Here is a 25,191-nt window from a genome sequence, read left to right as displayed (position 1 = left end):
ATATCACCCATCTATTTTTCTTATCTTCTCTCTCTCTCTCTCTCTCTCTCTCTGTTTCTCATTGCGGTCGATTTGATAAAAATCACCGTAAAACAGTGTGATCTTTATGTACGTACAACATGCAACATATTTCGTTCTCTTTCAGATAAAGTGCCTAGCTTTTCGAGAATCGGCGGCTATCCTCAGCACAATTCCTCGGCCTCGAACACAGTCAGCAGTTCTGGAAGTCAAAGATACAACAAGCTGAACAATGTTTTCGTAGGTGGTGGGAATTCAAACGCTCCTATAGAGTGTAGTCGGCCGGCCGACCTTCGCGATGGCTAATGTCACAAGGATTCTCGGAGGATCAAGACCGATCGATAGAATCGACCGTTGTTGATACGAACCGCTGTTTCAACCTCGAACGAATTACTTGGATCGCAACGAATCGTAGCCGTTTCGCGCGACAATATCGCCAACATTCTCAAAGTACCTTTTCCGGGCTAAGCTCGTCCTCGATGTCTCCAAACCTTAATAGCTACTCGTATTAACCGTGATATTCCTTTATTCCTCTCTCTTTTCTTCCTTCCAGCCTCTGCCGCGCGAAACTCTTTCATTCTCATATTCATTAATATTCTCCTAATAGATGGGTTTAACCTCGTCTCTATTAGCCCTGTTTACGCAAGTAGTGCGAAGAATGCGTTCGTCTCGCAGTTTCGATACTTTTGATAATTACCTAACCGAGTTGTTGCGTTTCTTCGTTTTTTGCTCAATATATCACCAACCACTGCCATTGAGTAATGAAAATGGATGATGGACGATATGGTTGACAGTGAAAAGTGAACAGTGAACAGTGAACAGTGAACAGTGAACAGGGTGCGAGATGATGGATATGACGAAAAGGAAGTGTTATAGATCGAATAGATTTAGTTTCATAATCTTTGTTCGTGAGTAACGATAATTTACGATTTCAACGTCGACTTCGACATTGCAAACCATATTAACACGCAATATATTGTTACGCGTATGCGCACATGGCAGTCCTGTGCGCTAGATCAACGTGGCACTTGTGTACTTTCCAGAAATTTTAAATTTTCGCCGCTCAGAGTTCCGCACGGTTCTATTATTTTCCGATGTAACGTTCCTAAATGGTTAAAAATGATTCTTTAACTTTGTCGTACGGATACGAACGTGCTGCCACGTGATACTTCTTAAACGATATACATATGTATGCACAACTTTTAAGGGTACGTGCAGCAAAGAATGATCGACTGTCGTGCAACAAGTATTACATCATATCGAACAGTTTTTTTGTGTATGTATGTATGCGTGTGTGTGTGTATGTGTGTGCATGTGTGGGTGCGTGCAGGAGCTTCTTTCTTCTATGAGCAGTTGAAACAATGCAAAGTAGCTATCGACCTGTGTCTTTCGTCGTAAATCTCCAATGCGAATCGGAAACGAGCAGCTATCGTCTGTATTCTATTCGTTGCATCGATCGAAAGGGAAAAAACAATTGCCACGTAACACTGGCGAATTGATTCGTCGGTAATCGCTTACGAATACCAGTGAAGATTACGGCGGACGAAGAAAATACGAATAAGTGACAAGCTACGAGGACGACGACCAACAGTGTTGAAACGGCCAGAATAATATTCTAAATTGGATCTAATCGGGCGTCGTTGATCCGAGCACATTTACAAACTGCATCTCTTGGTTCCTCCTAATCTCAGTGTATGTTGCGCGAGAGTTCGTCGAGGCTCCGGAATTGGAACGAATCTTAATGTAAATTAAGATAGTCGAATAGAGGACACTCGTTGTGTAATAATCGCTCAAATTCGTTGTAATTAGTTTGTTCTTTCGCGTGAGGAAACAAAGAGTAAATATTATTAAAGAACTGACTGATTGTAGATCGGTGATCGTCGAACTCTATTATACCGTTCTAATGAATGGGTTTATTAATACGTTGAGCGCGGCGCCGGTCCCTGGGGCCGACAGTATTAAAGTTAAAAATAAATGTAGTCATCTCAATGAAATTTATTAAAACGCTCTAAACAAAAATGTGGCTGTTGCATTTACACATATTACAAAACGTGACAACTTTTTTGGTCAAATCTTTGGCTATCTTGCGTCCAAGTAGTTTTGAATTGTTATCATAACATCCCGACTTTATGTACGTCTCCTTCCTCTTTGCGTAATTTATGAACGATTCTTCCTTCAACTTGGATATTTGGTTGATTGCCTTTTGCTTTGAAGTCGCGGATCACCCTGTATCAACGTATCACTTGGGCGCTCGCTCATTGCCGGCTAAACGGAAAAGATAGCAATTTCGGCGCCGCGCTCAACGTGTTAACAGACGTTAACAAGCGTCAAAGAGAAATAACAGACGCTGAACGCACTGCCGAATATCACAATTCGGCAAGACTACGTAGATCGGGTGTGGAGATACGATTCAATGTGTAACATAAGTATATAAAATTATCCGCGCGAGTAACGGTTCGCAAATGAAATTGGTAAATCCGTAGATCGCATATAGAAACATACAAGTATAATCCATCCAGAAAGGCGAGAAACAAGAATAAATGAGGGAAAAAGCTATTAGTAACGAATTAAATTGAAAGAAGGAGAGCGTTCGTTTTCGTAGAGTGTTTAAATAAATGATAAATTTCGAACAACAGTTAGAACAACAGAAAGAGAGAAACGTAGCTACGTAGAACTTATATTTTAAGTATTCACCGTAACAATATTCAAACATTATCTCTGATAGTTTGTTTAGACTGTACACTGAGTTTGCCAAACTTCGTCTTTACGGACTCTATTGACTGGTGGTAAATGGTCCTTTTCTATAGGCACATATGTATGTAGATTCTTTTTGGGAGAAGAAACAAACAAACAAACAAACAAACAAACAAACAAACGAACAAACACCTCCAAATCTGTACATAAATTCGCACTCGAACTCTTCCACAATATGGGAGCAGTTCGATCGATAGTAGTTACTTATTTAGATACCGAAAATATTTCGAGTTCAAGATCGAGAACTCGTGATACTTTTGTCACAGATTATGCGGCAGAGTAAACGACTCTTGAACCGATTCAGTTATACCGAACCATCCTATCAATTTGCAAAGCGAAAAAAGTAATGACGTTATTTTTATAGTTTCTCATATTTGCACGATTGTTACGATGGTTCAAACTGTTTGTATGTATCATATTACGCGTAACACCTTCAACGTTGAACGAAAATATAAGATCGCGTACGGATCGTGACGACACACATACACACACACACACACACGCATGTACACGCACGCATACACCAAATTCTTTTTTCCTTAAACTCGCTTTTATTCGTATCCCCACTATCGCGGGCTTACTGCGCAAACCCTCCCCTCCCCTCCCCTTCACCTTCTCAATCCCGTGCCCAATCCTTAATTCTTTCATTCTCGTTTCTCGTGTCGTCTATTGGCCCGTAATTTGAGTTGTCCTGTCTGTCTTAAATTGCCCTTACGCTTATGCGCTTGTCCTTGCGCTCGTCGCATCTCCATTAACTCTCCATTTACTCTACCGACCACCTGCCGAGAATTAAAACGGCAAACGGAATATAACGAGAAACACGTGTCGATGTGTTCTTCCGTTTGTGAAAAGTGAAAAGTGAAAAGTGAAAAGTAAGCAAATTGAATGTAATCCGAACTAAATCGTCTTCGTTGAAATCGATTAAACCAACTTTGTCCCGAACGAGGGAAAGTTTCACGAAAGTTTCGTAAGTGATTTATTATCAATCACTGCCAATAGCTGAATAGTCTCTTGCGAAGATTGGACGCTTTGTTGACCGACTGACAAAAATTGTCGACACGGTAGAATAACGATATATATATTTTATAGTCACAGCGCGCTAATCGCCATATCATTAACATTCGGATCGAAAGATCTAATAACGATAAAAAAACGTTCCGAACACTACGATTCGATAAGTTTCAATTTTACTTGCATCTTTTAGCCACTAGGTCTAAATTAAATCGTGAAGGCTGATAAGTGATTTAGCTTAAATATTCTTTACGTTTTGTAAATAAAGCGCATCAAAGAAACAGAAATTGTTCGTTTGTTCGTAAGCGTTTTCGTAGGCAATAACTTATTTATTATAAAACAAATGCAAGTGATTGTCCACTTTGAACATGTTATTGAAAAGGAAAATATGATACTAATAAAATTGGTCGATACAGACTAGTGTCATACGCGTACAGACAAACACAAGACGCGCACAAATGTAGATAACTAAAAAGTAATAATTATTATTGTCAAGTACTACATATACATATAAAGCGATATACAAAAGCGTTACGCAATATACGAGTAACGATTATTAATAAAAACAAAGAAAAAGTGATGTTGAACATACGAGTATTTTCCAAACTTTTTACGTTCTAAAAGTAATTCATGAAGATTTAAAGGAAAAAACAAACATTTACTTCCTCTTATCCTATTTCCCCTTACATTTAACAAGCTAGAGCTCAAGTTAAACGAAATAATATATGAGTCCAAAATAATCTTAGAGCTTCAGGTAATTTAAACATTATATCGGATATATTTAGAAATTTATAGTTTTATTGTAACAGAAGACAACGATCGATAATTATTTACAAAATTTCGTTCGTAAACAAACGATTTTCTTTTTTCAAGTATTCTTATTGAGAATTATGAATACAAAATAAAATTATATTAGTTTTTACGCTTACATGTAATTACCCGCAACTACCCTTTCCGCAACAAGTGCGCTTAGGGGGTCGATATCCTCTAGAACCGTCGCCCATTAATGGGTTGTATCCTGTAATGGTCGGAGAATGTCAGAATTAACGCTATCGATCGATATCATTATTTTAAAATCATTATTTTCCACGTGTGTATTTACCCTCCCTTATAGATTTGTGTTTCTTCTCTGTAAAAGGTGGTGAATCGTTGTTCTTCTTTCCTGGTCTATCGCCTATGACATTATTGTCTAAGATTAATTTTGGTATTCCTTTTGCATTTCCTTTCTGCTGGAAAACAAAATAATACACATATATTCTAAATCCATGTTGGTGCATTTCAAGTTAAGATTCGCAATTTACCTCTGTCCTTTCCTCTTCTGCCAACATACATTTCTGATAATATTCCTCTTGCATTTTTTGTCGTGAAGCTTCTAAACCTATGAGCCTTTCTTGCAACAGATCCGGATCTAAACATATAATAAAATTAGGCAAGTACTTTTGACGAATATGACATAGCCATCTTATGATATTTACTCTTATGATATTTTGCTGCATATTCCTGTTCATTCTTTCTCAACTTCCAATTCGCATATTTTTCCAAAATGTACGGAGATGCCCACCAAATGCAGATTGTAATTCCAATTATATACCATCCAACGGATGCGATAGTACTCCATACTGTATCGATTGTCAAGATGTAATTAAATTAAATTAAATTAAATTAAATTACTTTGAATTAAATATTTTTCAGTGTTTCAATGTCTTAAAAGGAATTCGTGCAACGACATCTTAAAACATAACGCTATCTAGTTGGTAATTATCAATTTTGATTAATAATTTGATACATCTTAACGATATAGCATATTTAGCATATATAGCATAATAAGAGATATTACGTTTAGATAAAAAAATCGCTGTCATTTTCAATTAAATGAAAATAAATAACATGTTCGGCTTACTTTGTAAGAATATGTACATCGTAAGAAGTGAAATTTGGACTTGTTGATCTAGGTTATGTTTCATATCTATTTCACAAATATACATACCTGTTTTAAAATAAGAGATTTCAAATATTTCTCCAACGAAATAATCCATTTTCTGTCTCTTCTAAATAATGCGACACCTATGATTTTAAAAACTGTTAATGTTAATAAATCACAAACCACAAATATATTTGATAAATATTAAAATAAAGCGAATATGCAATCTATTGGTTTATAATATGAGAACATGCCAATCACTGTTCAGTTATATCTTATGTTTATATAGATTTTATCTAATAAAACATGGTAAAACGGCTATCGTTGTTTATAATTTCACGTATATTTAACTTGATGTACTAAATGTACATGTATCATTTCGATATAAAAAAAGGTTAATTTTCAAAATTTCCACAAATATCAGAATAGAAGAAGCAAAAACAGTTGTAACTATTTTCTTTATTCTTCTATTTTACCTGTTTTTGAATCCGGTTATTCATTCACAACACCCCGTCCGTGTGAACAAACACAACGTCCGTGATCACGATCGAAAATATCCAAAATATTCCAAATGTCACTAGAAACGTAAACGATACAAATAGTCGGTACAAACAGTCGATCGATACATTGAAATGTAACCTCATTCATGTTAATTTGTATATACATAGTACCTTTGATACTACACATATATGTATACATGATATTAATTACAAAAGCACACGTATGTAATAAATTATAATATAATAACGTATTTAGTAATCATCATATGGTAACTTGGCAATAAATATTGTACAGTATAGTATTTACAATATCATATATTACACGGTAATAACGTATAAAAAATTCAACAATTTTACAACACATATATTAGACAATTAATACATATAATTACATATAAATATTGGTAGAACAACTTTTCCTTAATAACCATATTTCTCGTTAAGACTTGTCTTTCCATCACCTGCTTGATCCGATGGCGGAATCCACATGGAATAATTATCTGCATGTATGTCTTGATCGCAGTACATTTTTCTTTGTTCCCGTCGATGTTTTTTCGTCATTTGGATGTTATGCTTTTGCTGCTCCTCGTGTTTCTCGGAAGATTCGTTTTTAATAGTGGTATTAGAGAGTTGCAATTTAAAATTTTCCTTACATAATGAATCATGGGATGGATTTGAAATTGATTCATCATCGTCGTCACTATCCACTTCTTCTACAGCTGCTGCTGTATTTGTATCGGAATTTGCATTTGATTCAAGTAATTCAGTATTGGTAGTTACATACTGCTTTGTTTGTTTCACCTACATAAACATTCCATAAAGGTAGTAGAGTATTGTGGGCAGATTAAATGCGGACAAAGTAAATATTTACTTACCTTTTTGCCGCAAAGTAAGGAGTTATAAATTTTCTTTCGTTCTACTGGTGCGTTTTGCATAAGATGCGCGACTGCTTTAGCCTGACTAATATTTTGATCCATAGTATCGTGGTAAGAAAGAGCTGGTAAATTTGCAGGCTGTGTCAAGTTTAACAGTTTAATCAAACTTGCCTCTTCTTTTCGAAGATTTTGTAATTCCAACTTCATCTTAGCAATGTCACTTTTAGTTAAAGCAAACGAACTTAGACTTGACATAAAAGCATCTAACGCATCTTCTTCGGTCGTATCATTCTTCGCACTACTAGCACTCTGCCAATTTTCAATCGAAGTTGACAACTGTGATATTCGTTTTGTAACTTGCTTATGTTTTTCGAGCTAAAATAATAATACCAACGACATTTTTATTTAAATGTTGATTGAAAGTTGCGAAATTAGTGAAGTACTTGCTTCGACTTACCAAGGAATCATACGTTTCTGCTTTTTCTTCCAATTTTCCAGCTAATCTCATTCTCTGTTCACGCTTCCTTTCTATAGAGCCTGTTCTATCCAAAAAATTGTCTTCGTCCGAGTCATAATAATCTTCTGCTTCCCAATTCCTCGTTTTCCTTTTTCTTGCTTCTATACATACATGTATAAATAAATTCTAAATAAATAAAAAAATAAAATAAAATTCTCTTTTACAATAACCGACCGTTAAACAAAACGGTTTATTTTTACAAGACGATAAAGTTAATTAGTAAAGAGGCATCTGTGTTCAAGTACCGGAGCTCGTCTAATTTAAAAGATGCGAAGAGCGTGTTCCAGATTGGGTTCAGGTGGAAACCGATGTCCTTGTTCATATTGTTTGGACTTTGTCCGGTTTTCATGTGAACACAATCTGGAACACGATCCTCGCATTTTTTTAGTCAATCAGCTGAGCAATTAATAGCGCCGTCTAATTCAGCAACACCGATGAACTGGAACATGAACATCACCGTTCCAGTACATGAATGCAGGTATCTTGTTATAGAGAGGGACCACCACCATCACAGACATCAGCTTCAATGCATATTTAGATGCTGAAAAAGCTAATTGCATTGCTGGCAAAAGGTCGAAGGTTTCTGCCCGAAAGCCCCGAACAATGTTGTGTACAACAGTATTAAGTATAGATATGAGTACAAAATATAACGGTATAAGTATGAAAACAGAAGATAATGTTCATTATAGAGAATTTTATAAACATTATTCTTACCGTGATTTGCTTGCCTTAATAATCCATATTTATCTAAAATTTTGCAAGCTTCTAATGCGCATTGTACAACTGCTTCTTTCTTTTTACCTTTTACAAGGGCTTCTGCTCTCGTCGAATGTCCGACGATATCTTCAGTGGGGAGACTAAATTTTTCACGAGATTAAGCTAATCGTATCATATATTTCTTTCACATTGTCTTCATATATATGAAAATACTTACTCTACCCAACACAAAAACTGTCCAAATCCCTTTTCTTCTGTTTGATAATGGAGGTCATATCCTTCTCTTTCAAACCATCCTCTAAGAGTTTTCTTGGGATCTTCTAAAACTAAATCGTCATCCGTAATAGAAGCATAGGGATTTTCTTGAAGATCTGTTTCTTCGTCTGCATCTTCTCCCATTCCCCAATCAATGCCTTCACTTTCCTTTTCTTCGATGGATGCTTTACCTTTGTCTTCCATGCACTGTTTTTCCAACTGGGACGCTCTCATTCCCTAGAATATTTTCGTTTCATCTTATATTTGCTTGAAAAATAACTGCATTAGTCGCATATGAAAGGAACAATGTTTGGATAAAAGAAGGAGTACCTTTAACTCTGTTAAGCTATACGGAGATTCCTCTTCTTGGTCTCCTGGTGGAGCTTGTAAAATGTACTTTCTCTGGCTGCAACCAAATCTGAGCATATGACCTCCTTGTATCCTTACGTAAACATTAGGTTTTATGCGGTTCCCATTCCAAAAAGTACCATGAGTACTTCCTAGATCGTATACATAGAAACCTTTATCGTTTTCTTTGTTTTGTTCAGATCTGTATTGTAAAACTGCATGATATCTTGAAATAGTAGGATGAACAAGAGATAAATGGCACAAAGGTAAACGCCCAACAAGATAGAAATTTTGTTCGTTGAGTGAAATTGTCTCGATGATCATTCCAGATTTGAGTACTTCCATCATATAATTCCCTTCCGGCTTTCCTCCCCAAGATGGTTCTACATACGGGAAAGGTTGATCTTGCGAATGTTTTTGAGATTTTATATCACGCTCTGAGCTTTTGGAACTTTTATATGTCGGACAAGAACGTTTTGGACCAATTAATACAGTCGGTTTCTTGAAAGTTGCAATATTATCAACATCATTGAGACCTTTAGACAAGTCATTTGTTGAATATTCTTTCGTCGAAGCTGCAAGCTCTATGCTATTTTCCGATGTATCGGAAGAATTAGAGACGTTAGTAGTAGGCAGTATTTCTTCATTGTTTACTTCAACTTGTATATTGCTTTCATCATTGTTGAAATGAATGTTGGGCATAAGGTTGTGTGACGTAGTTTCCATAGTTTTTATCGTTTGTAAGAAAGAAATAGAAGGCCAATATTAAACGTTGTAGACAGTTGTCAGTTTCCGGGAAGAAATTAAAACTTCTTTCAATTAACTTTAAACCGACACCAGTCAACGTCAACGTTCGTTTATATAACCTCAACTGACTGTACATGCAATAATCTCAACTAACCTTGTATACGTATTAACTAAAAACTCGAGGTGCACGCTGCATGCGTGAGTCGTGAAAATGGCATTGTATACAACGATTGCCAACTTACGGAGATAAAAGAAAATGAAATACGACATATGTAATATAATATGAAATGTATGCAGATATGTACATCACGATATAATTATGAACTCTATTTTCATCGAAAGAAATTACAGATATTTGTTTTTCTGCAGAATTATTTATTAGTATTTGAGGAAAAGGATGGTAAGAACGAAAAGAATGGAAATAGTTTCTTTCAACTTTATTAAAATATTGTTTTTTGTTGAACCGAGAAACATGTCGCACTAATGAAAAATACGCGATATCACGGTGTGGAAGAATTAGAAATAAAACGCAAATATCATTGGATAATCACGAAGAAAAATACCGATGAACAATAATATCTTGATATCAGCACTTGTCGCAGATACATACGTTCAATAACGATGATCAGTTTATTTACTATGTATGCTTTCGTTTTTTAGCATGAATGTTCTTAGCTCGTGCAAAGAAAATCCGATACAAACGCAATTAAGTACATATATATATACATATATACGCGAGACGCGATCGAAAGTACGATTTGGCTGTTTAACACGTTAAGCGTACAAAGTTTCCTATTTCAATTCTAATAATGATTCGTCCCAGGTACAACAAAATCGTAGTTATGTACAAATCATCTACGTACATACATACATGCGTACATACTTATACATGTACACGTACGTATGTATGCGTATATGCACGTATATGTGTATATATGTATAATGTAATTATAAACGGTAGGAATACTCGATCCTTTTGATTTCCAGTATCCGACTAAAAATATCGATAGCTGACTTGAAAGTTGAGCAGCATTTCCCTGAAAAGTTTAAGACGTCAGGACGATATCATACGCATTTCTTATCTTATATCACATTTGTAATTCGTAAGCCAGGGTTGTCCACGGGAGAGATCCTTTTCTATTTGCGTAGTCCCCATACTGCTTTTATAGGGCGAAGGGAGTACATTATGAGAAACTGGGAGACGATTCTTTCGGTCATATTAATTAATCACACGTCGCCATGGTATCCACATGGTAGTCGCGATGGTATCCGCATAGTAGTCGCGATGGTATCCATCGAGAATGAAAACGACACGAAACGAAACGAAACGAAATTGCACGTGATAGTTTGCGTAGGCAAGTCTATCGTAGTAGTAAGGCATCGTCTCGTTTCTTTCCTTTCTCTCTCCCTTTTTTCTCTTTTCACGTTTCTTAACAGCCTAACCCCTTCCCTTCATTCCTATTCCCTCGTGCTCACTCTCCCCCCCCCCTTCACTCTCTACTTCTCTCGCGTTGCCTCTGTCTCGGCCACTTGCGTGCATGCGTTCAATGCGTTGCTCGTCATTCTTCCACTTGTCTACACGTTGGCTTTCACATCTTGCTTTGTTCCGGCTTTTTCCTTTCGCTCTTCTTTTCTCTTTTCTTCTTTTTGTTGAAAACCGCAAACATGTATCACGAAACAACGGTAAATCGTGATTCTGACAAGATACGTAATTACGAGCGCATGAAAATATGGTAGGTAAACTTTTATTTGTCACGTTACGTTGCAGAAAGGAAACAGTCTTCGTCGTAACGATCATGCGCTCGATTTGTTCAATCTACGGTTATTTTTTCAGCAGTATCATCGTTGTCTATCGTCGGCGATCCTCCAGAAGCCATAATCTTCTCTTTTAAATACTGGTAATTTTTTAATCTGGAAACTGCATAATCCTGCAACAATGGAAATAGAAGGAAATGATTGGAGAAGATAGGCAAAAGAGCAAAGGTAATGAGCACGAGCACGTAGATAAGTGTATGTAGACAATGTTTGGAATAAAAGTAACGAGAGAAAAGCATAAAATACGGATACACCGTGTCGTGAGCATACCCAATAGCCAAATGGAATTTCTGATAATTTGGCGTTGACGATACTCCAAAGACCCCAAAATAAGTGACTAGCCAAAGAGAATATCTTGATTTCCATCATGATTCGTTCCTCTTCCGGTGATCCTTCTTTGCCGACTGTTCTTAAGTAACTTCTTATAAAGTTGAGCTGTCAAAGAATATAAAATTGCTAAACGTACAATACGATCGTTTATCGAAAGTAATTGAAAGATGAATTTGAACAGATAGAAGGTGGTATACATATATGTATATATAGACATATATACATACGCGAGCCAAAAATATACCTATACGTATGTAAATATGTATACATATATACATTTATATATGTATGTATGTCCGAAATACAGGATAAAGTTTAAAAGCTTTTCTGTAAAGAGAAAACATCTACAGTGAAAAGTAGCTCGAAAGTGGTACGTAGATTTAAACGGTTTGAGAAATCGAGTCAATTGCAATCGGAATAAACATGCGTTCATAGGGACACTCTAATTGAATACGGTAGACGGATATTTAAATGCGGTGAGAGAAGTGTCTTAATTGGAAATAACGCGATTTTACCACCCATAAGACACTGTACATTTATCGAGTAATGTAGATTATGGATCGACTATCGAGAGTGCGTGTAGAAGTACTCTAGAGTCGTAGATGCGCAGGTACGGGACTGATGTTGCAAAGGTGGGTGATGGCACCGGTCGTTCTGGTTCCACAACGTACTGTGCGAGACGGGATCCATAGCATAGCAGTGGCACAGATCGATATTGCCATCCCCGTTATTCCGATTTCCGATTAGCCGATCAGGCAGGCATCAGCCTTGTCTCACCGAATCGTGGTCCTGTGAAACTAATATATACACACGCAACACACGCCAACCAGCTCCTCGATCTGCTCTCGATAACTCTTGAACTCGCTTGACCGAGTAGATATAGGTATACGTATGCATCGCATACGATCGAACTTGGTCTTGCGCTTTTAATTTGTCAACCTCAAAGATAATGAAGGAAAAGCGGGGAAAAGATAGAGAAGAAGAAACAAGTTAATAAGGGAATTGGGTGGAACGACGGCGACAGCGGCGACAACAATGGTGATAGTGGCAGTGGCAGTTGCAGTGGCAGTGGCAGTGGCAGTGGCAGTGGCAGTGGCAGTGGGCAGTGGGCAGTGGGCAGTGGCAGTGGCAGTGGCAGTTGCAGTGGCAGTGGCAGTGGCAGTGGCAGTGGCAGTGGCAGTGGCAGTGGCAGTGGCAGTGGCAGTGGCAGTGGCAGTGGCAGTGGCAGTGGCAGTGGCAGTGGCAGTGGGCAGTGGCGGTGGCGGTGGCAGTAGCAGTGGGCAGTGGGCAGTGGGCAGTGGCAGTGGCAGTTGCAATGGCAGTGGCAGTGACAGTGGCAGTGGCAGTTGCAGTGGCAGTGGCAGTGGCAGTGGCAGTGGCAGTGGGCAGTGGCAGTGGCAGTGGGCAGTGGGCAGTGGGCAGTGGGCAGTGGGCAGTGGCAGTGGCAGTGGCAGTGGCAGTGGGCAGTGGCAGTGGCGGTGGGCAGTGGCGGTGGCGGTGGCGGTGGCGGTGGCGGTGGCGGTGGCGGTGGCGGTGGCAGTGGCAGTGGCAGTGGCAGTGGCAGTGGCAGTGGGCAGTGGCAGTGGCAGTGGCAGTGGCAGTGGCAGTGGCAGTGGGCAGTGGCAGTGGCAGTGGCAGTGGCAGTGGCAGTGGCAGTGGCAGTGGTAGCGACTTTGACGGTAACGGTGAAAATTACAGCGACGGCGGCGAAGTCAAATATGGGACAAAGGGAATTTTATTTGTCTATGTTAATCTCAATTTTGGTTGACAAAACACGATTGCCTTCTATTTTCACTCTAGTTATTTGTCGACGGTGCGAGGAAAAAATTATAAAATTATAAATGGAACCGATCCTTTCTTTCGCAATGCATACGAATATTTTACGATTTGATTCGATCATTGTTCAAAGTCGACGTAGAATTTCGAACGAATACATTTCTCGGTTTCTGTTTGTTTTTTGAAATGCGTTAAGTATGTATGTGTCATCGTTCAAATGGACGCAGTTGCAAGGTATCGCTATCGATATATGTATGTATATGTAACCGATTAAAAAATGTATCGACCGATGGAGTAAAATTGTGTAATCATGTAACAAGTGCGGGGTAACGGTAACAGGGGATCCCTGGGGGGATTTTGTATGTATGTAATTCGTTTGTTCGTCTCCATGAGGGCGCAAGACAAGTTGAACGACGGAACGAAGGATAAGAAAACGCGACGATCTTACCATGATTCTTTCTTTGTAAATGTTTCGAAAGATGAAATACTCCAACATTTACCTTTTGCTCTTTTGTAGGACCAGATGCTGCGCGTTCATGAAAGAAAGGATATTCCGCTGCTGTATAATCGTACTGCCATTCCACGAAATGATTTGCTATGTCGAATGCTCGATAATTATAAGAGCAATATTCAAAGTCGATAAGAACTAGTTCTGGTTTCCGTGTATTTTGCCGTAGCAATATATTACCCTCTTGCATATCGTTGTGACAAAAAACAACTGGATATTTATGTCGGGTTGCGAGAGATCTGAAAAATAGGTTCCTTACCGTTAATACAAACTACAGTGTACTAAATTGCTACTACGTTTCGTCGATTCTGCAGCCTCTCCTTTCCCCCGTTTCCTCACCTGAACCACTTGATCTCGTGATCTAGGTCGATCGCTCGTATCGCGTTGACGTTTTTCAAATGTCGAGCATCGACGTCCTCGATATTTTCTAATATGTCGGTGGTCGTGTCCAACCATTTGGTCATAGTATCCCAAAGCCAAGTTGGTTCTTTGCTTATCGGAACCTGCATGCTATGTATCTGGGCCATTTTTTCGGCAATCATGCAACTTAAAATCGGATCCGCCAATTCATCGGTAAGCAACGGTCTCGCCGGTATGTATTCTTCTATTCGACCACCGGGAAATATACCGTGTAACTTGGGTCCGAGTCGTCTTTCCGACAGTAACGTGAATATGACCGATTCGGTGATCAGCCCTTCCAAAGCTCTTTCCCCGTGTATCTGACCGTACAGTCGCAATAAGACTTGTCGTGGTTCACCTCGAATCGGAACAGTTCCATCGGGTAACTGGACATTGTACAACCAATTGCTTAATCCGCCGCTGTAAAATATCGAATAATATCCTCGTATTTAGAATATTCGTATCATGCGCATCCTTCGCCAATCATTCTTACCACTGATCAACACATTTTCTCACAAGCACATACAATACAGGTTACTGGCACACTATCACGTAATATGTATATTTCAATATGTATATTTATATTACGTGTATGTATACACGTATTTATTGGTATTGTGAAACGAACACGAATATACAATATACATATTGTGCGTAATACTTATGTAGTGTTGTGGAAAGATGCATATTCTACATATGCAACTGCAACACAGTTTCGATTTGAGAAACGGTTGATCGACGTTTCGTCTGGCTTACGATTGCGGCACAGCGTATTATCTGCTTGACGCTTTACTTTACGATCGGTCAGAGTCTCCCCTTTGTCTCAGATTTTCCCCATTGAATCGTACATGCGAGTAGATTACAAGAGGAAATCGTGCAAACACCAGAGAACTAAGAAGTCGATATCGAAGAATGCGAAATGAAAAGTAAACGCGAATTGAAAGAGTATCATCGGTCGTCGAAAGTGATACTGTGGAATACTGTGAAATGTAATATATTCAACGTCAATACTAACCTGATACGTTTCAATGTCATGTTCTCCGCGGTAACGTGTTTCCAAACTCCGTGGAGGTAATCGCGGCATATGCGCGCTGCCATTTCCCGCATCTCTGGATTCTCTTCGGACATCTGATATAAAAGAGACAGAACAAAGCTGAATCATCGTCTATAGTCGATGCAACGAATGCTTAACAATAACGATTTCGAAATACGTCTAATAAATAGCATTTCACGGCGGACTGACCAATTAACGATGCACCTACTACGTAAAATGTACATTTTACGTAAACATACGTTTAGGGGAACTCTGTTCCCCTGTTTTACGCTTTATCTCGTTTATCCTTGAATAAATGCTCTGGTATGATCGACCGAACGTTAGCCATTAAATATGAAAATCAAAGACCGAACGAATCTACTAATCGTTCTAACGTCGTTTCTTCTCGTACGTTCACTGCACCGTACCCACAACAAGGATCGTCCTTTTTCTTTTTTCTCCCGTTGTTCTCCTTCCAAGGTGGAACACGCCCCTCGAAGATCTAAATTCGTGAAACGCGCCGTTTCGATGGGATACAGCAGGCGCGACACGATTCTGAAACAGGTGGATCCGTTCCTATTGTCGCGATACAAAACTGGATGTGCAAACGCATCGAGCAAGTGTATCGCATCATTACTGCCATCACCGACGGTGTGCAGGTCGTTGCGAGACTTGCGCGAAAATAACGATCGATATTTCGTCCTACGTGCGAGTATGTACTTATGTACTTGCTACGCGGTCATTTCTTCCTGCTGCACTGCGACCGACACAACATACGAGATACATACATCTGGTATTAAACACGCGAGGCGGAAAAGAAACAGGATCGATAAACAGATACTATATTTTACGCGACCGTTCCATCTTTTCATGTATACGTACAATGTACATATATCGGCAGACGGGTTATTCGATGGTGTTAAATAGCTTGTTTCACGAGTTGATCGGTGGACGGGACGAGAAACGGCGCCATGCGGCATGATAAATTTTACCGAGCGAGCAATTGTTACAACAAACGTTTCAATTTCACTTTCCAACTTTCCATCTGAATCGGCTTGCTTCGTATTTTAAATAATTATTCATTGTTAGCATAGTAAAAATTACATTCGATATCAGGTCTACAGATAGACAACTCATTGTAATTTCCCCAATTAATCTTTTTTTCATGTTAAACAAACAAGTGTACGCGTGTATGAATAACGGAAATACCTATCTATGCGGAAATATTTGATCATTTCGTGCGCGTAGTAAGACAGGGGACAAATAGCACGACCAATTTTAGAAACACGTTAAACTTTGCGAAAAGTCTCAGCTTAACGAAATTAAATACAAGTTTATTACTACGTTACAGTTATCTGTCGTTTGCGATCTTGCCATCTACACATACCTTTATTCTCATTTCTCTTTACAAATAAAAAATATACTCGACTATAATAATATAATGATAACGTAGTTATGATAGTTATGATCGTTGCCAGCATCGTGTCTCGTATCGATGTAAATTTAATCGGCTTAATCGTCAGATAGAACTGCTTTCGGAAACTTTTCTTACAATTAGCACCTTTCGATTATATAATCATTGAACGCAATCAGTGAGCTGTTAAAGTTCAAGATAAAAGGAATTATTGTTCGTTAGAAGCACCACAGTGACCCTGATAGTGATACTAGATAAGCGATAGTAGACAATCGTACTAGATTTAGGGATCAAATTTAATATTCTAAAACGCTTCGAAATGCGCGAATCACCCAATGCAATGTGTCGAACAGAAATGATTAGTAATCCATCCCATTTAACTTGAACGATCGTATCATGTTACGACATAGCTGACCAGCTGTTGTATTATAAGGCAGAGAAGAAAAATGTGGAAGAAAAAAGGAGAAAGAAAATAGTAGAAGGCCGAATACTAAATTCGAATGCACGTTTCTTTATCTACGGAAACAAATTGTCACATGTATTTCCATCTCTTTCTTTAAATACGGTCAATCACGATAATCTTCTCAGCCCCTTCTTCTCGAAGATAATTTCAAGCACCTTTATAATAAAACGCATTGACAACAAATAATTAGAACGTATCACAGTCATCCCGTCTTTATCGATAGATCGAGCGATCACAATGATGAACGATTGCTAAAATGTTATTTCCCGTTGGTAACACCAACCGCCAGAATTCGACATAACGTTCCTCACTCGCTTCACGACCGTCACAGCCATCACCTCCTAAAGAAACGTTCACTACGCTAGACTTATTACATACCCGCATCTATACTGCGAACAGCTATATAATTATTCGACAAGATGCTTACATACGAAATCTGTACTATAATAATCACCGTTTTCAATTCAATGACGATATATGGACATGATCGATAAAAAAAAAGCACGATGTCTACGAGTTATTTAGTCGCTTACAAAATCGATTAAATACCTGTTTTACCTCCTTAATGATACATCGCTGATATGTCTACAATCAACAGTCTAAAATACATAATGTCACCGTTTTGCTTCTTAAAGTTTCGTATTTTATCTCAAGTTTTCCTAGTTAGTTCCTATAGTTTCCCTATTCGTTATACATTTATTGAAAAATTCAATTATTAACTACATACATCTCGACGTGCATAATGTATTCACAGTGCTGCGATTATATTTATCTACAGTCTACGATAAAGATAAAACCGGTCCTGCGTGTCATTGAATTTCGACAAATGCTGATGCAATGGATACGTGAAAAAATTTGCCGCGATAAAAAAGGTTTGTGAAAGGGAAAAAGAGTTTGTAATTGTATGAAATGTTGGTTTTGCCTATATGTAAAGGTTATCTAGACCTTTATAGCATCGAATTCGAACATTGTGTAAAACAACAGCAAAGAGAACACTAAAAATCACATGTTGGCACAAGCATAATTGTTAGAATTGTAGATATTATATACACACCTTGTTTCCCAGACCCATCTTATCGATTGTTGTTACTCGAAAAATTTGCAGCGTCGATAAATCTTGCATAAATGGTCAACTCCCACTACTTCTACGCACGTCTTTTTTAACGGCTTAATTCTGCTTGAACGTTGACACTTAGCTATTTAGCACTTGGTGTTTAATGTTTCATGAACGTAGAACGAAACTGATGTTAGAACTAATCGTGGCACGCTATCAGATACGGGGCACGGGTACCATTAAAACAAGGGGGAGGGAAAACAGGAGGGGGCAAAGGTAGAAAAAGAGAGAGATGTGCGTTTAAGAAAAACAAAATTCTAGGTACTGTGTTGGTAGAAATTCTCTGCCGCTTCCAACACTGCTTTTCCTTTGATTTCGATTTCGATGATTGGTTGAATCTCCGTCTCGCTTACACTGCCACGTACAAAACCTGGGACGATGATCGATCGACTCGATTTACTTATATTTTATTAATATTTGAAAAAAATCGTAATCGACAATGATTACACTGACAATGTAAAAATATGTTTATTCCTATTGTATATAAAACTATATAAAAGAAGATTTACAATTTTATAGACGTTCACAAATCGGCTACAAACAAACAGGCGTACTCTGTTCACGTATTTATTCTTTTTACGTGACTCTTGTTTCAAATACACTAGAACACATTTACAAAACAAAGAACAAATAACTCGTTCGCGCATATAACTCCAACTCGTGCACAAATTGACACAAATATGCGACACAATTCAAGGAAAAAGCTTCGACGCGTAATATACGCATTATAGATGACCAATAGTATCTAGATTTCTCCTACGTTCCTACTTCTCTTTTACGTTTGAACGATGGTAGCGCCACTGCGATGTATAATTTCATTATCCACAGAGGAAGTATTATATATATAAGAGCGCTTGTTTACACCATTCGTGCCTAAGCTGAATTTGCTTTCTATGAACTCAGCTGTAACATTTTATTTTGTCTTGAGGAACAATTCCGACTTGTTGGTGAAATAATACGAAGAATTCGAGTACAGGGTCCAAAACTGTGAACACTACGAGAAACAGAAATAATCATCAGTTGTCAGCGCAAGTAAGCTTGGACGAAATTTGGCAAGAACCTCCGTTCCGCTCTTCTGTTTTTGAATTAATATAATTTCGAAATTTCGAAACGTTATTGTCAGCACGCTGCATCGTATACAGCCAAAAGGTATATATTAGTGTTTCTGTTATACATGCATATGTATTTATCACATGAAACACAAAGAAAAAAAGTCGAAACAAAAACGAACTCTATCTGTGTATATCTAAGCAAATTCGTTCGTCAAACTGTTGCAACAACATATATGTACGTACATGTAAATACATTTAAATGTTGATATGTATATATATATATATCATATATATATATATATACTTATATATAATTACTTATATATAATTATGATATATATATATATATATATCATAATTCAGTTCAAAAGTGAACTTTTTTTGAACAAAACTCTTTTCTATCTCGTTTCGCTATTTTGTCCTGTAATTGCAACTTCAATATGTAGAAAGCAAAATACATGTTATCTCGAATAACAATTTATTTTTGATGAGGCCATCGAAAACAAACGATGATAACAACACACTATTAAGTTACTCGATATATCGAGAGGACACGTAAATTTTGTTCCGTCCAGGCTACTAGGCTATCCGAAAAATTTCGTTTTTATTTCCCCGTTTCGACGAATATGACGAATGCAATGAGAATACTCGAAGGAAATTGAAATTATTTACTAAAAAGATTTTAGAATCTTAACATGTAGATAGAGAAAATTCTTACGTTAAGATATCGCAGATATACTACGATCGGTCGGGTTTACCACATAATCAAAACAGATTAGATAAATTCTTTTTCTGATTCTTTTTTCTTTCTTTTCTTTCTTTTCTTTCAGAATCATATAAGTTACGTATGTATGTTCCAGTTGAGAGGTAAATATATGATCATTTATTTTATCTTAATTGTTTTTAATCTCAATGAAAGAAAATATAATCATCCAATGACAAAAAGATAGGAGGTACGCGCGACGTGTACTTATATGAACATCGTGACGAGAGACATTTAGAGAGAGATTTTTAGTGCTTTGTTGAATAAGTTGGTTACAGTGCTGCCATACTGCTGTCATCATGCAATTTTCTCGTTGTGTGGCAATAACAGCTTGTTTGTTATTTATGTAAGATCACCATTATCTTTAACTTTAAGGATAAGAATATAAAAACTATAAATAATTTGTATAATGTTGAATCGCATTCTCTTTTTAAAGAGCGTGCGTTAACTATACATATATGTATATATGTACGTTTGTATGTATATGTAATACCAGGTAGTACATATGTATATAGCTTGTCCAACGAGACATGGCAGTAGATGTAAACGGTTGCAGTCGCGGTAATCAAAATTTTGTTTACGTTTACTGCTTCGTCGCAGCTTAGCGTCAAAGCAAGCTGTCAAATACTCTAAAAACGTTCACTGAATTCCTAAAGTTAAGAGTTGTGTTTTCGGATTCTAAGCATTGAAAGCTATCAAATAGTGTTGCGTGGCCGTTCAGAGACTTGAGGAATTTCAGACTGGATCGTTGCCCGTGGAGTGCTAAAGTACTCTGCCACTGTTTATGAGTTTTGGATTAAGCAAACTTGAATAATTAACGAATGATCTAGAAAGAATACAGAAAGAAACACGAACTTGAATGAATGAATTATTTTAATTAAGTTATTTTGAAACAAGTAACTATATTTTAATAAACTAATTACAGATTGAGAGATCTTTAATCTATTATGATTTCCACGATTTTAGAATAGCATCCGGACGTCGGAATTAGCTTTACAATTTTGTTTCTCCTGTCTTCTTTCGGTCTATTTATGTCTTCGGTTTTTACGTAACAAACGCAATTTGTTTATGATCTGATAAGAACAATTGTTATTAACTAATATCAATAACAATTGTTCCCATCGGAGCTTATCGTATAGTAGAGTGGGCGGTTTATGCCTTGGCAATGTTCTTTTCTATGGTAATTTAAATAAATATTGAAATCGGAGAATGATTAGAATTATCACTGATAGAAAACAAAAAATGGCAATAATTTTATTTCCATTAAGACGAACTTTAGCCTCCGTGCGTGCGTGCGTGCGTGCATTATATAAATATAAATATTGCAATCGATGTTTCGTACACATAATTTCCGTACCGATTAGATCGATTATGGATTCGAATGGTGAACAATTAATATCTTGTACAAAATGGGGATCTGTCGATGGTCAAAGCATTGAGAAGTACACTTTAAAAAATAACGCGGGTCAGGAGGTGGACATCGTAACGTACGGCGCAACAATAACATCTATTAGAACTCCAGACAAAGATGGAAGAATAGCAGACGTCGTTTTAGGTTTCGATAAAGTAGAAGGTATAGGGCAATTTTTTGCGTTTGTATACATATTTGATTCATTCGCGTAATGGATTTTAATATTAACCTTTGATTTCAAATAATATACATACATATTTGTTCACTCTTTCATTCTTTTCTTTTTCCTTTCGAGCGATTTCTTTTGTAGATTACTTGTCCACGGTTTATAAACCGTATTTTGGTGCGACGATAGGAAGAGTCGCGAACCGTATAAAAAATGGAGAATTCACATTGAACGGGAGAAAGTATCATGTATCTAAGAATGCAGGACAAAATAGTCTTCACGGTGGCTTTAAAGGATGGAGTTCGAAAATATGGAATGCCGCTATTCAGTATAACCAGCTTGTACTTTCTTTGCTAAGCGAGGACGGTGACGAAGGTTATCCTGGAGATGCAATAGCTTCGGTCACTTTTCAATTAACCATCGATGGAGAGTTACGCATCGAGATGAAAGTTTTCGTCACCAAAGCTACTCCTATTAACTTGACTAATCATAGTTACTTCAATCTAGCTGGTCATGTTCGTAAATCAATCAGTTTAGAAATTTATCATGTTTTATGCCTCCGATGACAAGATTTGTTTCTTTTCGTATATTCTGATTTTCATTGTAATTAGCTTTAATTGGATACATTTCAGAATGGTAACGCAAGCGAACTATACAAACATCAGTTTACTTTAAATGCGGATCATTGGACAGTCACCGACACAGAAAGTATTCCTACTGGAGAAATACGATCGGTCCTCGGTACCGTGATGGACTTGAGAAACTCAACCATACTCGGAGATGTCATTGACAAAGTACCAGGTGGTGGATACGATTATAATTTTTGTTTAAGAGTAAACGATACCGCAAACGAAAGAAACCTCGTTGCCAAAGTTTTACATCCTACTTCTGGAAGATATTTACAAGTTTTTTCGAATCAGCCTGGAGTGCAATTTTATACAGCCAACTTTTTACCCGAACGCCAGACCCCGGGTATTAGGGGGAAAAACGGAACCACATACTTCAAACATGGTGCATTCTGTTTAGAAACACAAAATTATCCGGATGCAGTCAATCAAGTAAGTGTGAGAATTAAGGTTTAAGGCCAAATGATATTTTTCAGTTATAAATGACTAAAAAATGGTAAACAAACTAAATCTACACTTTGATATATCATTTCAAGTTAATATCTTTGCTTTATTACTTACAGAAAAATTTTCCAAACAGCATACTTGAACCTGGACAGCTTTATCGTCATACTGTTATATACAAGTTTGGAGTAGTAGCATAAAAAATACATACTTATTCTCTGTATATGATACAATTGTATTTTGACTATTATGTTCTAATCATTGGAATAAAATTATGTTATGCATTACATTCTTTCCTAATACATACTTAAATTATATAAATAATTATACAGACAAGGAGGGTGGAAGATTAATTTCCAACGGAGAATGACTTTTTTCATCAGACATAGAATTCATATTAGCTAATAATCTTTCTTCGCGTTGCTCTATTACTGGTGCAGTTGGAGGTGTATAACGGCAGGATATAAACCCTTCTAAATAATATCCAATAACAGCAATAGGGATAGATAGCAATTTTTGAGTAAAGGAAAGTCTATTAATAAAAAACATCATCTGTAATAAAAACACACGTTGAATATACATTTTGCCATTCTTTTATATTTATAATTTATCTCGTTGGCTGTCATAATGAAATTTGTGATAATGATTTTAATGAAATGGTCATATTGATACACGGTGTTGTGATAATGATTTTAATGAAATGGTCATATTGATACACGGTGTGGATTATTGTATTTCGATATTTTGCTTTTAGTTTTCTTACCTTTTACAGCTTCGAGAAAAGAGGTTATATTATACGTTCCTGCCTGACATATGTATACTTGCTAAGTTTTATACGCATAGGTCATGTATGTATATAAGTCGATCGACTTGACTTTCTGATATCGAACGTTTAACAACGTTTAAATAAACGACCTTGTCGCACTTGCACAAATTGCTGTAAATGTTTACGTAAAATATTTACTTGTTACAACACTATGATATTGATGCTATCAGACGTGACGAGATTCTAAATTCTAAAGTATCAAACTATAATTTTTTGTAAACTTTAAAGAGGACATATTATTAATGACGCGGCGTAGACTGATACTCATTGATATCTTTTAACGATTAAATGAATAGAAAATGGTTAACGGTATGGGAAAGCGGGAAAACGAATATGACAACATATTGGTGCAAAATGTATGATTGTAGGTTAATAAGTGAGAATAAGCCAGTACGTACGCACTTACGACGACGGAGACGATGGAGACACAGTCAATACGATGTAATGAATGATGATGTAATGAAACTGATTTTAGAGTTTTCATGTCGTCAGTGTACGTCAGTTATTTATTATTTAATATATTTAACATTTTTCGTGGATTAAACTTCGATATTAACTGTGATATTAAAAAAAAAATATAGTTATCAATCACTAAAAATAAAAATTTGGTAGTTTTTCATTTCATTTGTACTTATATTGCACGAGATTATCTGTCTGTTTTCAATTATCGTTGAGTAAACATATCCCTTGTGATTCCACGCGATAGTCCTTAAAACATAATTACGCACATATACATATATATGCATTGGTAGTTTTATAAGTCATTTATTTCTCTCTGTAATCTATTAAAAGTTTCAAAGTAAATTAATGAACCTGATTTGACATTTATGGAAAATATGTATGTTTTCATACAGAATAGATGTGTGCAATATTTACGCGCGGAATTTGTAACTTTTCAATACGTCTTACGGTTCCTTAATTTTCAATAAAATATTTCGTATTCGCTCAAACGATGCATCAATGACAAGTTCTATGTAGTTTCGAAAACAAAACGCACACTGTTTCTTGATTTTTAACAGAGTGCGAACTTTCAAAGTGAATGGTATAAGTAACTTACGATACTTTTCTATTATAGATTAGAGATACATTCAAATATACTAGATTATAGAGATACATCCAATGAGCTGTATTATGCGTATTTGTTTACATTCAAACGTACACTTTATCTTCAATTACAGATTCATTACCGATTTACACACAGTATATTCAACGTCGCTGGCACTTTTCCATTGTAAAGTTACGTACGTTCGCACAAAAAATTTTGGATGAGTTGAGAGATGAAGTTTGGAAACGCGAGTGCACGAACAAGTGTAGTATGACGATATACATATTCGTGTGTATACGTACACAGATTAATATGCACTCGATAGACTCGCGTATCACTCCGT

At 36.9% G+C, this 25,191-nt stretch overlaps 5 protein-coding genes across 12 annotated transcripts in view; 2 read left to right on the top strand and 3 right to left on the bottom strand.

Moving 5' to 3' along the window:
- Window positions 1-4,372, top strand: part of LOC117165435 (roundabout homolog 2) — a 28,512-nt gene extending 24,140 nt beyond the window's left edge. The window contains exon 11 of the mRNA XM_033348830.2: window positions 146-4,372. Coding sequence (XP_033204721.2) covers window positions 146-324 — 179 coding nt within the window. The 3' untranslated portion in view covers window positions 325-4,372. The remainder of the gene's footprint in view (window positions 1-145) is intronic.
- A 189-nt stretch (window positions 4,373-4,561) lies between these two features.
- On the bottom strand, window positions 4,562-6,339 carry LOC117165509 (uncharacterized). Of its 3 annotated transcripts, none has more exons than XM_033348893.2 (6): window positions 6,181-6,339; window positions 5,684-5,847; window positions 5,259-5,402; window positions 5,085-5,191; window positions 4,886-5,012; window positions 4,562-4,801 (listed from the first exon to the last, which is right to left on the bottom strand). In XM_033348893.2, exons 2-6 carry the CDS (start codon window positions 5,817-5,819, stop codon window positions 4,719-4,721), a joined length of 597 nt encoding a protein of 198 aa, XP_033204784.2. In that variant the 5' UTR covers window positions 5,820-5,847; window positions 6,181-6,339; the 3' UTR covers window positions 4,562-4,718. The 3 variants fall into 3 exon arrangements, with proteins under 3 accessions (XP_033204784.2, XP_033204787.2, XP_033204790.1); XM_033348896.2 differs by having other exon boundaries at window positions 4,886-5,009; XM_033348899.2 differs by having other exon boundaries at window positions 5,771-5,847; window positions 6,181-6,338.
- A 162-nt stretch (window positions 6,340-6,501) lies between these two features.
- LOC117165452 (kanadaptin) lies at window positions 6,502-9,880 on the bottom strand. Its single transcript, XM_033348841.2, has 6 exons — window positions 8,899-9,880; window positions 8,531-8,805; window positions 8,311-8,453; window positions 7,537-7,697; window positions 7,080-7,454; window positions 6,502-7,005 (listed from the first exon to the last, which is right to left on the bottom strand). The coding sequence occupies exons 1-6, from the start codon at window positions 9,640-9,642 to the stop codon at window positions 6,625-6,627; spliced, it is 2,079 nt and encodes a 692-aa protein (XP_033204732.2). The 5' UTR covers window positions 9,643-9,880; the 3' UTR covers window positions 6,502-6,624.
- Window positions 9,881-10,085: 205 nt separating this feature from the next.
- LOC117165468 (choline/ethanolamine kinase) lies at window positions 10,086-19,250 on the bottom strand. Of its 3 annotated transcripts, XM_033348864.2 has the most exons (7): window positions 16,407-16,519; window positions 15,953-16,079; window positions 15,507-15,619; window positions 14,432-14,911; window positions 14,085-14,331; window positions 11,749-11,913; window positions 10,086-11,591 (listed from the first exon to the last, which is right to left on the bottom strand). In XM_033348864.2, the coding sequence occupies exons 1-7, from the start codon at window positions 16,502-16,504 to the stop codon at window positions 11,475-11,477; spliced, it is 1,347 nt and encodes a 448-aa protein (XP_033204755.2). In that variant the 5' UTR covers window positions 16,505-16,519; the 3' UTR covers window positions 10,086-11,474. The 3 variants fall into 3 exon arrangements, with proteins under 3 accessions (XP_033204755.2, XP_033204743.1, XP_033204752.1); XM_033348852.2 differs by lacking the exons at window positions 15,953-16,079; window positions 16,407-16,519 and adding an exon at window positions 18,456-19,250; XM_033348861.2 differs by lacking the exons at window positions 15,953-16,079; window positions 16,407-16,519 and adding an exon at window positions 15,735-15,755.
- Window positions 19,251-19,381: 131 nt separating this feature from the next.
- Window positions 19,382-23,264, top strand: LOC117165476 (galactose mutarotase). 4 transcript variants are annotated; one of them, XM_076622390.1, is made up of 6 exons: window positions 19,382-19,664; window positions 20,398-20,434; window positions 21,695-21,903; window positions 22,052-22,422; window positions 22,540-22,965; window positions 23,097-23,264. In XM_076622390.1, the coding sequence occupies exons 2-6, from the start codon at window positions 20,415-20,417 to the stop codon at window positions 23,175-23,177; spliced, it is 1,107 nt and encodes a 368-aa protein (XP_076478505.1). In that variant the 5' UTR covers window positions 19,382-19,664; window positions 20,398-20,414; the 3' UTR covers window positions 23,178-23,264. The 4 variants fall into 4 exon arrangements, with proteins under 4 accessions (XP_076478505.1, XP_033204760.1, XP_076478504.1 ...); XM_033348869.2 differs by lacking the exons at window positions 19,382-19,664; window positions 20,398-20,434 and adding an exon at window positions 20,459-20,676; XM_076622389.1 differs by lacking the exons at window positions 19,382-19,664; window positions 20,398-20,434 and adding an exon at window positions 20,736-20,891.
- The last annotated feature ends 1,927 nt before the right edge of the window (window positions 23,265-25,191 follow it).

Source organism: Bombus vancouverensis, chromosome 10, assembly GCF_051014615.1.
Source record: "Bombus vancouverensis nearcticus chromosome 10, iyBomVanc1_principal, whole genome shotgun sequence".
In the NCBI taxonomy this organism is placed as follows: domain Eukaryota; kingdom Metazoa; phylum Arthropoda; class Insecta; order Hymenoptera; family Apidae; genus Bombus; species Bombus vancouverensis.
This window is presented reverse-complemented; position numbering and strand designations above follow the sequence as displayed.